Source organism: Thalassophryne amazonica, chromosome 18 (assembly GCF_902500255.1).
Source record: "Thalassophryne amazonica chromosome 18, fThaAma1.1, whole genome shotgun sequence".
Classification (NCBI taxonomy): domain Eukaryota; kingdom Metazoa; phylum Chordata; class Actinopteri; order Batrachoidiformes; family Batrachoididae; genus Thalassophryne; species Thalassophryne amazonica.
In genome coordinates, this window is record NC_047120.1 from 28,310,267 (window position 1) to 28,326,714 (window position 16,448).

The following is a 16,448-nucleotide window of genomic DNA, read 5'->3' on the forward strand; positions in this document are numbered from 1 at the left end:
TTTCCTGATGCAACTCCACATTATATGACAGGATTGGGGTTTGAACCGGTGTCGCCGACTGAACGGTCCCCTCTAAAATTTGGACCACCCTGCCTTCACTGTGCATGCGTCATTTCGGAGTGTCAGAAGCAATTCCCCGATTATCGCCTTGTTTCTGCTTAAAACTGCACTCCAGTCATCATCTATCTCAGCGACAGATATCTGAATCTTTTGTACAACAATCATTTCCACATAAATTCAGCATTATTTCAAAATAAAAGATGGGGGAGTGATCAGAGAGTGACACCAGCACATCTGAAACTGACTCTCTGAGTCTGACTCTCTACACCCAAAGTGATCACAGGGAATAATGTGATTAACAACCATCAGATGACAAAGTAAAACCTCTTAAATCATTTTAAAATCAGTTTTAAGCAGAAACGAGGCAATAATTGGTGAATCGGTACTCACGCTCAGAAATGACGTATGCGCAGTAAAGGCGGACCAATTTTTAGGGGGAGCCATTTGGTCAGCAATACTGGGAGCCTTCTGCACACTAACCATTTGGCCACTGTCCCTGCCTACATTTAATGCATCATAAAAGCATAAAACATTATGACAACTTATGGGTGATAAGACTACGGCACTTATTATGTCCTTTGATCATATTGTATGAAAAACAGAAAAAAGGGGAAATTTCACACTTTTATAGTTATCTTTACAATGAAAGTGTGTTAAGAAATTTGTTCTAGGAGTCTATGATGGCTTTTTCACCTTTTTTCAGCATCATTATATGCAAATATTGCCGTTTTGTGCGTGTCCCACACCCAGACTTTTGATCTTCAATGATAAAAATGAATGGTAAAGAAACATTTTTTCTAATGTTTTAAAATATCTCTGAATAAAATATCAGTAAAATAATCAAAACATAATTGGGGTATTCAGTGTCATACAACTGTTGTGATTTTTTAAACAAAATGTAGTTGTCCCACACTATTGCCGTAATTTCCACCACAACACTGTAATGTCCCTTTAAACAGTTTGTATGAAAGATTGTTTGGGTAGTTTCTATGGAGATAAACAGTGACATCAGAGCACATGTATATAGTGCCAAATCACAACAAACAGTTGCCCCAAGGCGCTTTATATTGTAAGGCAATGGTGTGGTGGAAATTACATTTACAAGGCCAATGTTGGGAAGGTGTCGTAGCACGGACCCACAACAGGGGGCGCAAATGAACGGACAATGAATAAGCCAAAAAGTAACAATTTAATGTTGTGATAACACACAACTAAATACACAAAATTTGCAAAGTCAATTAACACCAGGTGACGTGTGGGCAGGCTCGAAGATAGAAGACCCCCGACGAGAGAGAAGCCACGTCCCACACGGCTTCCACCACCAACGGTCTGAAGAACACCGGAGCCGCCAAGTCCCGACTCCCCAGGTGGCCTCCGTCTTCGGCTGTCGACCCTGGTACTGCTGGCAGAAAGCAAAGACAAGATGAATGAGTGTGAGTCCGCACACTCAGTAATCCACAGTCTGCACACAGTTAGGAGGGAGCACCTCCACCTCCAATCACACACTCGTGCAGCTCCTGTTTAGTCCACTTATCTGGTTTGGGGTGTAAGGCGAAGCCGTCGCTGTCACACCAAACGCCAATCCCACAGATAATGACGAACCGATCCGACCAGGTGAAGGGGACCTTGGTGGAGGTCAGGGCAGTCAGGGGGCTAACTACCTGACTGTAGCCTTTAATGAACCTCCTGTAGAAATTTGCAAAGCCGAGGAACTGCTGCAGTCTCCTGCGGCTTGTTGGTTGGGGCCAATCTCTCACCGCCGCAACCTTGGCCGGATCAGGGGCGACGGAGTGGGAGGAGATGATGAACCCCAAGAAGGACAAAGAAGTGCAGTGGAACTCGCACTTCTCGCCCTTCACAAACAGCCGGTTCTCCAACAACCGCTGTAGGACCTGACGTACATGCTGGACATGGGTCTCAGGGTCCGGGGAAAAGATGAGTATATCGTCCAGATATACGAAGACAAACCAATGCAGGAAGTCCCGCAAGACGTCATTTACCAAAGCTTGGAACGTTGCGGGGGCATTAGTGAGGCCGAACGGCATGACCAGGTACTCAAAGTGACCTAACGGGGTGTTAAATGCCGTCTTCCATTCGTCTCCCTTCCGGATCCGAACCAGGTGGTACGCGTTTCTAAGATCCAATTTTGTGAAAATTTGGGCTCCATGCAGGGGCGTGAACACTGAATCCAACAGAGGTAACGGGTATCGGTTGCGAACCGTGATCTCGTTCAGCCCTCTGTAATCAATGCATGGACGGAGCCCGCCGTCCTTTTTGCCCACAAAAAAGAAACCAGCACCCATCGGGGAGGTGGAGTTCCGGATCAGCCCGGCAGCTAAAGAGTCCCGGATGTAGGTCTCCATTGATTCGCGTTCCGGACGTGAGAGGTTGTACAACCTACTGGACGGGTACTCAGCGCCCGGGACCAAATCGATGGCACAATCGTACGGTCGGTGCGGGGGAAGAGTGAGCGCCAGATCTTTGCTGAAGACGTCAGCAAGATCATGGTACTCCTTTGGCAGCGCCGATAGATTGGGGGGGACTTTGACCTCCTCATTAGCCGTCGTGCCGGGAGGAACCGAGGATCCTAAACACTCCCGGTGGCAGGTTTCGCTCCACTGCGTCACAACCCCGGACGGCCAATCTATCCGGGGATTGTGCTTCACCATCCATGGAAATCCCAAAATCACTCGAGAGGTAGAAGGTGTTACATGGAACACTATCTCCTCCCTGTGATTTTCAGACACAACCAAGGTCACTGGCTGTGTCTGATGTGTGATTAATGGAAGCAGGGTGTCTGATGTGTGATTAATGGAAGCAGGGTGCCATCTAGTGCTCGCACCTGCAATGGTGCCGGCAGAGCCACCAGGGGGAGCCCTACCTCCTTTGCCCATCTGCTATCCAGCAGATTCCCTTCTGACCCGTGTCTACCAGTGCTGGGGCGTGAAGGGTTAGATCCCCACAAAGGATCGTCACTGGGATTCGTGCAGATTTGCGGGATTTCCCTGCGTGCGTGTTATGGCCCACCCTTAGCCCAGTTTCTAAGGACGGGCGTTGTAGTTTGACTGTTTTGGGGCAGTCCTTCTGCATATGCTCACAAGAGCCGCAGACAAAACACTCCCCGTGGGCCAGCCTCCTTTGTCTGACGTTTGTTTTTACTTTGGCCCTGCTCGTGTCCATAGCCTCCTCAGCAGGGGGAGCTGTAGCCACACGGAGCTCTCTGGCAGTGAAGCGTGGGTTCGACGTCACCTTTTCGGAACCGGAAGGGGGAGGGACGGCTCGTGCCCGGTCACGCCCCCCGGCCTGCTCCCGATGATGCTCATTTAAATGGTTGTCTAAGCGTATAACTAAATCGACAAGCCCGTCAAAATCCCGCGGTTCCTCCTTAGCCAGAAGGTGCTCCTTCAGGACCAGAGACAGTCTATTTACAAAGGCGGCGCGGAGCGCAACATTATTCCAGCCGGACCTCGCTGCCGCGATGCGGACGTCGACTGCGTACTCGGCTGCGCTGCGGCGCCCCTGTCTCATTGACAGCAGCACGCTCGAAGCGGTCTCGCCTCTGTTGGGATGGTCAAACACTTGTTTGAACTCCCGTATAAACCCAGCATAAGACGTTAGGAGCCATGAATTCTGCTCCCAAAGCGCCGTAGCCCAGGCGTGTGCCTCTCCTCGAAGCAGATTAATAACATAAGCCACCCGGCTGGCGTCTGACTCGTACATGACAGGACGCTGTGAAAAGACGAGCGAACACTGCATGAGGAAGTCTGCGCACGTCTCAACACAGCCCCCGTACGGTTCCGGAGGGCTTATGTATGCTTCAGGGGACGGTGGGGGGGGGTCATTGAACGACCAGTGGAACGTCTGTTACGGGCCCAGGACCAGCAAGAGGAGTGGCTGCAGCAGCGCCCTGATCGCGCGCTTCCACCCTGGCGGTGAGAGCCTCCACCCTCCGGTTAAGGAGAACATTCTGCTCGGTCACTAAATCTAGCCGAGCCGTGAAGGCGGTTAAGATCTGCTGCAGCTCACTCAACACACCTCCCGCTGACGCCTGCGCTCCTGGCTCTTCCATTGGCCGTTCAAGCTCGGGTTGACGCCCCTCGGAATCCATGACGAATGGCCGAGAAATCCTGTTGGGAAGGTGTCGTAGCACGGACCCACAACAGGGGGCACAAATGAACGGACAATGAATAAGCCAAAAAGTAACAATTTAATGTTGTGATAACACACAACTAAATACACAAAATTTGCAAAGTCAATTAACACCAGGTGACATGTGGGCAGGCTCGAAGATAGAAGACCCCTGACGAGAGAGAAGCCGCGTCCCACACGGCTTCCACCACCAACGGTCTGAAGAACACCGGAGCTGCCAAGTCCCAAGTCCCCAGGTGGCCTCCGTCTTCGGCTGTTGACCCTGGTACTGCTGGCAGAAAGCAAAGACAAGATGAATGAGTGTGAGTCCGCACACTCAGTAATCCACAGTCTGCACACAGTTAGGAGGGAGCACCTCCACCTCCAATCACACACTCATGCAGCTCCTGTTTAATCCACTTATCTGGTATGGGGTGTGAGGCGAAGCCGTCGCTGTCACACCAAACGCCAATCCCACAGATAATGACGAACACCACAGGATAACGGCTGCAAAAGAAGTTCAGGTTATCACTCAACGGTTTGAGTCAGCAGAGAAATTACCTCTTCGGTAGTCGATTTCTCGGCGGGGAGGTGGAGTTGCAGTCCGGCTTATATAGTGGTGTAGATGAGTGACAGCTGGTGCGATGAGTGACAGCTGTCACTTCTTCTGGGTCTGGCGCCCTCTCGTGTTTGGAGCCCGCACTCCAAGCAGGGCGCCCTCTGGTGGTGGTGGGCCAGCAGTACCTCCTCTTCAGCGGCCCACATAACAGCCAATAGTGCCCGTAGTTAAAGAATCACCCTTATAAATATCTCACAAGTAACTGAAATCTGTGATGAATTTCAATGTTAATGATAATCAATATGAAAACTATTCTACTTCTGTGTGGGTTTTTAGGGGTATATAAGTCGCACCAGAGTATAAGTCGCAGGACCTCAAAAACTATTTTAAGAAAAACATGATTTAAAGTATGTGTAATTGTGTTTTACAACCATTTTAATGTTGCATGAGCATTTACAGCTGTGTTTGTGTGGCGTTCTACTGGCCAGTACACTTACATTAATGAAAGTATTATTATCATTAATATTATGGAACAAAAAAACATATAGCTCACATAAACGTCTCACTCAGCAATTCTCTGCATTTTTCGGCATGCGATGTACATTACAGTATCATCCGATACCACCCACAGAGCACTTAGGAATTGTGGAGCCATTCGCACAGCCAACACGAAAATAGAGAGCAGGCGACTGCTTTTGAGCTGGCCTTGAAAGTTATCTAAGTGCCCCACGAGTGTGGCGTTGCCAAGCAACACACATGTGGCTTGCCAGAGTGTCGGCTCCACCCGCAACACATGTGGCATGTGGGGGGAGCACACTTTCATGAAATGCTGATATGTATGTACAGACATGATCACATGGGGACTGGCCAGCCATGTCTGAGCGCACACAGCACAGTGAGGCGCCACTCAGCTGATCGTCACCAGCCACACACTGACAGGTGAAAATGACTGCTCAGTACACATGATGTGTTACATTAAACACAGAGACTACAACCAGGATAGGTATATAAATAATTACTACAACATCTACATACACAATTGCATAACAAATAACTAAAAAAAATCATAATCACATAACACAGAAACAGAGAGTGACACTTTATTCTGTGGGCTGAACAGGTGGGGGTGGCCATGAACAGCCACTGTTGAAATCTCTGGACCTGGATGTCACAGCTGGAGAACACGTACCGTGTTTTGAAGGACATGACCTTACAACTGTCCACCGATCTGATCTGAATGACGTGACATTCATATCCCCAGCTGAGTGTACACATGATCTGACGGTCCGTTTCACCTGGCACAGCCTGTCGAGGTGCGCAGTCCATCGCATATACGTCTTATGTATTTCCATGTGAGGACAGCAGGCACACACACACGCGTCACGGTGGACAGTTGTAAGGTCATGTCAGCGGGATCATTCACGCCTGCCCGACCGTGTGTCCCTACCGACGTCGGTTAAATGCTTTCAGGGTTCGCTCATTCAGGCTGTTTCGCCGTGATGTGTACCTATTCGTGCTATGTGTGAAGGGGCCCTTATTGTTTATAGTATAATGGGTGGGTATTTATAGGTTTTGCTTCTCCTTACACCCTTTCAGCTGCACGGGTACGCTGTTAAGTTGTTCTTTTTTTATTGTTGACTTGTGTGCTGGATAAATAAATAAATAAATTAATTTATTCATTCATTCATTCATTCAAAATTGATGTAACAATTTGCATAGATTTTTTAAAGTTATTCCAACGCATTTATTTCAACTTTCAACTGGGTTAATGCCACACAACATCTCTAGTTAGGTTAAAATAACTTTAGTTAAGTTGAAATAACTTAAAAAAAATCTATGCAAATTGTTACATCAATTTTTCTCGTTGAGACAGCGGGTCATTTTTTAGAGTGTGTGATGTTCTTTGACGTAATACTAAAATTTATTTTTGACCCACATGGCCTTCTACCCAGGTGAAACAAGGTAATTTAAAGCAGCAAAAGGTGTTGAAAAGCAAGTATGTAACAAAAACAAATGAGAAAACAGGAAACAAAATGTAGCCAGTGGTGGATACACAGTATCTGGGGTGTTTGTGTGTTGGTGGGGGTAATCGTGGGGAGCAATGGAGGATCCAGCTATGAAAAAGACACTGTTCTTTAGCCTCTTTGTCCCTTTTCCCTAAAGGTAAATAGACAAACAGGCTGTCACCCGGATGAATCGGGTCCTTGCTCATTTTACGAGTCCTTCCTCTGAAGGCAGCTGATGTAAACAGCATCCAGATTTGGGAGTTCAATACCCCTGATACTCTTGATGTAAAGATAACTGCAGAACAGACGTGCACTCCCAAACGCAGCCGTGCACCCACACTAAATAATAAAAGCCTTGTGTTTTTCTTTTGTTTCATGCAAAACAATATCTTGCCTTTTCGACTGCATTTCATTAAGTTTGCAGTCGGATTTCCAAGAAGTCGACCTTGCAAAGTTGCAGACTGTAACGCTGAGTGAAACTCTCGCACTAACAGGAAATTCCTCTTCTCCCAGTTGCCAAATCTTTTTATTAGGTTTGGGGACGTGTGCCTGGTTTGATGGCAAAAGCATCACTTTCTCTGAGTTGGCTTTGGCGCGTGGAAGTAAACTGTAAAGCTGAACAAAAAAAATGATCATATCGTCCACATTTAATGGGAAAAAGCCAGCGATCACATCTGACATTGTCCCGTGGAGCTTAAATGAGCGTAACACGATCCCCGGCTCAGAAGATACCATCGCCCAATCTGATTTATTTTGTGTTGCCAGTTTGTGGAAAATGTGACTTCATCCCACAGTGTGATCACTGCCAGTGGAAGGTGAGATCAGCCAGGGTAGAATGTGTGCCGCGACTATTCCCCGTCTCGGTAAGCTTCCCCGAGCCACGCCAACACTTTGCATTCCTGCCTCACCTGAATGTTGAGACGACCTCTGTGCGCGCCCAGGCCGTAGCGCTTTATTGTGGACGCGTGGAGCTGGAAATCATCAATCTTCAGTGTTTCCAGTCCCATAGGAGGGCATTCTGGGTGAAGAGAAGAAGAAAAAAAAAACGTCTGTGATGTTCATTTAATCCAATGAGGCTGCACATATGAACAATTTACATTTTGTACACTCAGCGCAAATGTGTAAGGAAACAAGGCTGTGGTCAGTGATTGTAACGGATCTCGAACAACAAGCTTCATAAAGCAAACTCGCTGTAGTCGACACGAACCGAATCAGGGCCGAATGTAAACACGTGTCAGAGGTTTTGTTGTGATTTTTTTTATGTGTCAAGTTGCACAGCTGATTAATAACTGCTTCCTTATTTATTTATTTATTTTTGTTTGATTTTGACGTGTGAGCTATCACAGCCATCTGACAGCAGCCTGATACATGATTAAAGTGTTGGAAAGATGCCAATGTTGTCACAGTTGCAATTTCCCCTGTTTCCTCAAATTTAAATCTTTAATTACAAACAAACAAAAGTAGACATCTGTGATCAAGGTCACAAATTACAAAATTGTACCTCTCCATATATATATATATATATATATATATATATATATATATATATATATATATATATATATATATATATATATATATATATATATATATATATATATATATATAGATAGATAGATAGATAGATAGATAGATAGATAGATAGATAGATAGATAGATCTATATATATATATATATAAAACAACAAAGTTAAAGTCAATATCATGTGATACATGATCAAATAAACACAAATATCTCCAAAAATTTCCCCTTGAGGATGTCAAACTAGTATTATTTTCCATCACGTGCTAAAACTCTGTGAGTTCATCTGTACCTCATAGTCCCTCCAGATTCTTGTTTGTTTGTGTTGTGAGTATAATTATCTTATCAAAAAAAAGGTGTTTCAGTGTTTGAACATTTTTATCATTTTGCAATTTTGTTGTGTTGATCAAGATTTAATTCGCATCTGTTCTGTGAATGTTTGTACAGGATTCAGTTTTAGAAAATAACTAGAAGCACTCGGAGAGCGCAAACCTCCGCCAAGGCCATAGGGTCACTGACGTCACATGGAATACCCTTTGGCAAAGAGATTTATTCCACATCGTTTCACGCCTCTACCATCATGTTTTAGATTCAGTGGTTAAACCTCTGGGGTCTGAGGGCATTTTTTTGGGCAGTTCACTCGCCCGGCATAAATGTTTTATTATTGCTGTTAACAGCTCTCCCTGCATCCCACAATCAAGATTTAGGTCTCTTTTTTCAGGATAACCTGTACTTTCAAAATATATATGCTGTAGTGGTGTTTTATAAGTGTAATAAAGGATTACAATCAGAAATAAGAAAGGAAAAAGTAAAGCGGTAAATAATTTTCCACACACATTTATTCAAAACGCACAGCAAACTATAATAAACAACTGTTTTGACACTTTATAAAGGTAATTTGGGCTCTTGTGTGAAAGACTGTAGAACAAAAAGGTTCAAACAATAAACCCAAATGCACATTTTGAACAATATATACAAAATGGTCTATGCATTTTGTTTGTCTTCATCTCAAAGCAATTGAGATGGTAAACAGCTCCATTGATATGGTAAACAGTGCTCTACGCCGGAGTGAGAGAGCTTGCCACAGGCTTATCCAGTAACATTCACAGGAAAACTAGTCGAGCAGTCCTGATACTCACACATTGTTTGAGCATGTGAGATTGTATGAGAGGTTGTCCGTCTGCTCACTTCCATGTTTGCTGTGCGTAATGGCGCAGGGCGCATTGGAGCAGCCAGGGGGCTATTCAAACGGGCCAACTAGTAGCACATCACTCCTAAAAGCAATCTTTGGTGTGTCACGTGAGGTGAATCTGCCCTACGATTGGATTTTGGAAAACCATGTGATGGTGAACCAATTCCGATTGGCACTCACATTGCTCATGTCATCACACAGCTTCTATGAGGAGTACAGAGATGGTGGATGGTGGCTCGAAAGTCCATGGAGTTAACTTTTCAGCAAAAAACAAAAAATAAGTTTCTATCTCATATCATTAAAAAGTTATTTATAATTTAGTAAAGTTTGGTCTCAGCTGTCCAATACGACGGCGTCGGCCCCACAGGGTTAAATCCTTAGATCTTCAGCAAATGTATTTATAAAGAGAAACTGCATGAACTACACAAGTTTTTTTTATTTTCTCATAACAAGTTTATTCAATGAGGAGAAACAAATGGTAAATTATTGTTGTGTCGTAACTTAATTTTTGTTCAGCCTTTGTGACCCTCTTCATGACGTTAGATGCAAAAATGTTGAAATTGGCCCTATCCTGCAATGATAAAGAATCCTTAAAAACAAATTACTGGATCCGGATCGTGTTCCGGATCATTACAAAAATTTAATGACTTCTAAGTTAGGCCAAGATACACCCCTGGTAAAAATTTCATTGAAATCCGTTGAGGATTTTTTGAGTAATCCTGCTAACAAACCAACCAACCAACCAACAAACAAACGGAAGCGACTGAAAACAAAACCTCCTTGGCGGAGGTAAAAAGTGCATTTTCTTTGACTGATTCTCGACATTAGAGTTAGAAAATTATTTGCCCCTTAGATTTTCATTTTTTTTTTATTTGTTTTACATCAAAAATAAATAAAGTGAAATACATGTTTCTTTACATAATTATATTAAAAAGTATGCATTGCAATGTCAAAGCAAAATTACAAATATCTCTGGTAGCAGCACAAAGGAACAGATGTTCATTTTGTCAGCTGTTGCTGTCACTTGGTGAAACATCTTGCCGTTGTGTAATGATGCATGTTAATATTTGTTTGAAATGAGTCTGACCACGTTTTTATTATGTCTGGAGCTTAAAGCTTACCAAAGAGATGAGGAAAAGCTCACATCACTGAGATCATCAATTAGAAGTGATTAATCAACGTAAAAGACTACAAATCTTGGTTTGATTTTAGATCCAACACTGTCTTTTGTCCTGTATATTAGGTTACAGGCCTACCTTGTATACCCAGGTCTAAGAACAACTGCACTTCTTTTGTAGAGCATGAAGTCATAATAACTTGCTTCCTGATTAATCAATAGCAAATAAAAAGACCACTATTTTGCTTTGAATGAACCAAAAGGAAAAAGTTATATATTTGTTGAATTAAATTTTTTGCCAATATAGGGAGGTCTCCAAACACAAAAGGTCAGGAACCACTAATGTAGAGCACTTTAAATGTTTTACTTAAAAATGTCATATAAATACATCTGTCTATAAAGCAAGATGCGTCTGTGTGTTTGGATTTGACTTGCGTATCTCTTGGATTGTTTGTCAGATCGGCCACAGCTTTTGGATATGGCTTGCGTGTGGCACAATGATATGCATCACTTATTATGAAAATTTTGGGGATTAATGTCATCATCATTATTGGCACATGGCAAAACGTTCTCACATGCCAGCTTCAACAAAGATCGTCAACAAAGATGAGCCACTCTCTGCCTTAAACAGATGCCTATCTCTAAGGCATTCACAGGTTGAGATGGAAGAAATTAATTAAAGAAATAAATAACAGACAAATAGTCTGAAAGATATGCGAGCCACAGACAGACAGACAGACAGACACACATACACACATACATACACACATACACACACACACACACACACACACACGCACACACACACACACACACACACACACACACACACACACACACACACACACACACACACACACACACACACACACACACACACACACACACACACACACACACACACACACAGACGCTTCTTGGTTTATTAACACATGGCAGAACGTTCTCATGCGCCACCTTCAACAAAGGCCATAAACAAAGCTTCCACTTTTCTATAGGAATACATACTTCTTATGGGTGCTGTACACGTTTATTATTATTATTATAATTATTTATATTATTATTATTACCTCCGCCAAAGAGGTTATGTTTTCAGCCACGTCCGTTTCTTGGTTGGTTGGTTGGTTAGCAGGATTACTCAAAAAATCCTCAACAGATTTCAATGAAATTTTTACCAGGGGTGTATTTTGGCCTAACTTAGAAGTCATAAAATTTTGGTAACGATCAGGAACACGATCCAGATCCACTAATTTTTTTTAAGGATTCTTTATCATTGCAGGATAGCGCCAATTTCAACATTTTTTGCATCTAACTTCATGAAGACGGGTCACAAAGGCTGAACAAAAATTAAGTTACAACACAACAATAATTTAGCATTTGTTTCTACTCATTGAATAAACTTGCTATTACAAAATAAAAAAAAAAAGTGTAGTTCATGAAGTTTCTCTTTAGAAATACATTTGCTGAAGATCTAAGGGTTTAACCCTCTGGGGCCGACGCCATCGTATACGATGGCTGAGACCAAGCTTTACTAAAGTATAAATAATTTTTTTAATAAAATGAGATAGAAACTTACTTTTTTCTGAAAAGTTAACTCCGCGGACTTTCGAGCCACTGTCCACCATCTTTGTACTCCTCATAGAAGCTGTGTGATGACGTGAGCAATGTGAGTGTCCAATCGGAATTGGTTCACCGTCACATGGTTTTCCAAAATCCAATCGTAGGGCAGATTCACCTCACATAACACACCAAAGATTGTTTTTAGGAGTGATGTGTTACTAGTTTATTATAGTTTGCTGTGTGTTTTGAATCAAAGTGTGTGGAAAATGATTTCCGCTTTACTTGTTCCTTTCTTATTTCTGATGGTAAACCTTTATTACACTTATAAAACACAACTATAGCATATATATTTTGAAAGTACAGGTTGTCCTGAAAAAAAAAAGACATAAAACTTGATTGTGGGATGCAGGGAGAGCTGTTAACAGCAATAATAAAACATTTATGCCGGGCGAGTGGACTGTCCAAAAAAAATGCCCTCGGACCCCAGAAGGTTAACCACTGAATCTGAAACATAACGGTAGATGCATGAAACGACATGGAATAAGTCTCTTTGCCAAAGGGTATTCCATGTAACGTCAGTGACCCTATGGCCTTAGCAGAGGTTTTCGCTCTCCGAGTGCTTCTAGTTATTATTATTATTATTATTATTATTATTATTACTACTACTACTACTACTACTACTACTACTACTACAAATAGCATGGTCATGGTAAAAGAATTTTGTATGAATTTAACTGAAAAAGAGGTAAGTAGAGGAGGTGGTGAAGACAAGTACAAATTTTTCTGCACGGAACTGACTAAATCAAAGCAATAAAGCATTTTTTTCTCATTGTCTACCACCGCTTATGTTCTTGAACTCAAATAACATGGGCACAACCCCACACAACCCTTCAGAAAGGATTCTGTATGAACGTAGCCAAAGCAGACACTTCTTCCTCCTCTCTCACCATATGTGTGTTTTAGAAGTTTCTTTCACCTACTATGGTGTAACAATAGTAGGTGAGGATTTCTGCTTTTATTTTGAAAAGACTGTGGGCTGCACATCACTTAAGAATGTTTTCATTTACTGCTGCAGAGTTTGCTTTTTTCCTCCCCAAATGCTTGTGTCTAAATGACTGCAGACACTAAAAAGAGCTCTTTGTGTGAGTCTGGCTCATCTTTAAACACATCAGTGACCATCACGGCGAGGTCCAAATCTTAAAACTCTGCCTGCCAGCAACTCTGTAGGTAAGACTGAGACATCTGCAGACTTGGACAGACCACAGCGATGGAGAAGCAGTGTGAGGTTTTCTGATTGATCTGTTTATACACGCAGCATACGCTGCACGTGTTGTTGTCCTGCAGCCAGATCTGTCTTCATAAATGAACGTTCAGCACTCTAACAGATACAAGGAAGGCAAAGAAATTTAGTTTGGCTCACAAGATCCAGTCTACAAAAAAAAAAAAAAAAAAAAAAAAAAATCAACATTTTTCAGTTGTTTTGCAGCATACATTTTTTAAAAACTGTACACGCGGTATGTTCCTCGTTCACATTGTCAGTTGAAGTGACTTGAATCTCAGTGTTTTTGAGTGAGAGAGGAAAACAACAACAACAATAATAATAATAATCAGTATAAAACCTTTGTGGTTCCATTGATTTTTTTTTCCAATAGGAAAATACTCAGATTTGTCTCATATGCACCAAAAAAAAAAAAAAAAGATCCTGGTCAGTTCATTGCTCAAAGCCCCACATGCTAAGTAGTTCTAGATTTAATTAATTTATTGTGTTTAATGTGAAAACAACCAAATTTGATACAGACTGACTGCAGTCATCAATGTTTCAGGCATACAAGAGGAAACATTTTTGGAATAACACTGCAAAAACTGTCCGTCTCAAAATAAGCCATATAATCTGAAATCTAGCCAAATTGTCTTGTATCATAAGACAAAAAAAAAAAAAAAAAAAAGCCAATGGGGTAAGAAAAATTTACTTGGTTAGAATTCTCAAAACTAGCAAAATGTCTAGGTACTGAATAATCAAAATGTGCCTTGAAACTAGACAGAATTCCTATTTTACTAAGATGAGCCTTTGTCTTAAAATAAGGAAAACAATCTTGTTACTTTGCTTGGATGATTTGAAATCCATTGCCTTTCCTTGTTACTGGTTAAATACAGCAGGACATTAGCTGAAACACGTACTAAGAAAAAGTGAGATACATTTTCCCAAAATAAGACATTTTTCTTATGTTAAAAAAAAAGCTTAAGATTATTTTTCTATTTAGACAAAAATTAAGTCAAACTTTCTTTAAACAAATCTTTTTTTACTTTCAAAGATATCAGTTTTTGCAGTGAATGGATTGAATGAGTAGCAGATGCAACTGCTACACTTGTATTGGCCAAGTTAGACTTTCATTCCCCTTCTTTCCAGTGCCTACCTCCACCTCTTCAAGCTCACCTCAGCCTGTTCCCTACTGCCAATGCAGACCACAGTGTCACTTGCAAAGATCATCGTCTATAGAAATGCCTATCTGATCTTGTCTGTTACAGTATCCATCACTACTGTAAACAGGAAAGGGCTCAGCTGATCCTTGATGAAATTGCACCACCACTTTGAAACTGGATGTCATTCCTGCTGCATTCACTGCTGTGAATCTTTCATTATACATATCCTGTACACTGAAAAAAGAGAATGTTTGAACCAACTTAAAAAAGTGTTACAATTTGTAAAAACCTGAATGAATTAAATTGTTTGAACTTAAGTTTGAATGTTAAATCAACTGTAACTTACAAACTTAAGTTCAAACAACTTAATTCATTCAGGGTTTTTTTTTATAAATTGTAACACTTTTTTAAGTTGGTTCAAACATTCTCTTTTTCAGTGTACCACTATCATTTCCTTCTCTGCCACGGCTGACTTCCTCACACAATGCCACAACTCCTCTCTCCACACCCAATAAAAAGCTTTTGCTAAATCCATAAACTCACAATACAGCTCGTTTTGGTCTCCATTAGCAATTTCAGAGCAAAGATTCCATCTGTTGTGCTCAGCCTCACCATGAAAACATAACACTGCTCACATTTCTTCAACAAACCTCTAAGCTGAGGTCCCACTAATTTTTTCCATAACACCATCTTGTGGCTGATAACTTTACATGTCTGCAGTTACTATAGCTTACACTTATTTTGAAAAATGAGTATCACAATACTCCTTCTCCACTCCCCACTCCGCTCATTTTCCAGGTTTTTACTAAACAATCTGGTTTAAAAAAATCATCAGTTATTCTCTCTCTCTCTCTCTCTCTCATTTATTTTCTTCATTCATCAGCTCCTCAAAATACTCTCTCTACCTTCTCAACACACTCTACAGGACATTTTCATCTCCTTTCTTTATCATTCGAGCATGCACGTCTTTTCTAGCTCAATCCCTCTCTTTGGCATTAGAACAAGCCCCATTTTTCCTTCCTTATTGCCAAAAGTCATTTGCAGCTCACCACGTCTTTTCCTGCACCACTTCTCTCTTCACCTTATGCCACATCTCCTTGTACTCCGGTTAATTTCCTTCATCTCCATGGATACCCCAATTGTTTTTCATCAACCTTTTCCTCCTTATATTTTCCTTCCTGTAATCCCACATTCTCAGGGCTGCACACAGTTCAGCTAATCAACTATCAGCTAATCACTAGCAGCCCAATAAATTTCCACAAAATTTAAGTCACATGGCATTTTGAAAATAAAATTTAACCAACAAAAATATTTGTGAATTCTAAAACAATGTGTGTTTGTTCCTGTTCGAACTAATACACTAATCGAAAAAAGAAAAAAAAAAGAAAAAAATTTGACACATTGTGTGAAGACAGCAAGCATCATCTAGAGGAGATGGAGATGCATGTGAATTCTTAGTTCTTAATATTTGGATTGATTTAATACTTTCTATACTGTGAACAAACTATGCCGAATGTAAACTACTGTTCATTTTAATTTGTTAATTTTATTTATTTACAGTGCATCCGGAAAGTATTCATAGTGTTTCACATTTTCCAAATTTTGTTAAAATACAGCCTTATTCCAAACAGGAATTTTTGCAAATTTATAAAAAAAAAAAAAGAGCCCACAACACCCCATAACTATAACCATAACCATAACCAGAGAGAAATTGTGCGACTGTTAATAATAATAATAATAATAATAATAATGATAATAATATATATATATAAAACATGTGGCTCCCTAACCCTTCAAAAAGTGACAGAAAGGGGCACTGACCAAGTGCAAATAATTCCATAAAAACTACTGCATGTTCCTCTCTTACATTTTGGTTTCTGATGA

General features: G+C 41.4%; 1 protein-coding gene across 2 annotated transcripts in view; it reads right to left on the bottom strand.

The window, feature by feature from the left end:
• cpxm2 (carboxypeptidase X (M14 family), member 2) overlaps nt 1–16,448 on the bottom strand; it is a 140,450-nt gene that overhangs the window by 85,389 nt on the left and 38,613 nt on the right. For both annotated transcript variants that reach the window (XM_034194302.1, XM_034194301.1), the window contains one exon: nt 7,662–7,771. In XM_034194302.1, the coding sequence (XP_034050193.1) occupies nt 7,662–7,771 (110 nt within the window). The remainder of the gene's footprint in view (nt 1–7,661; nt 7,772–16,448) is intronic.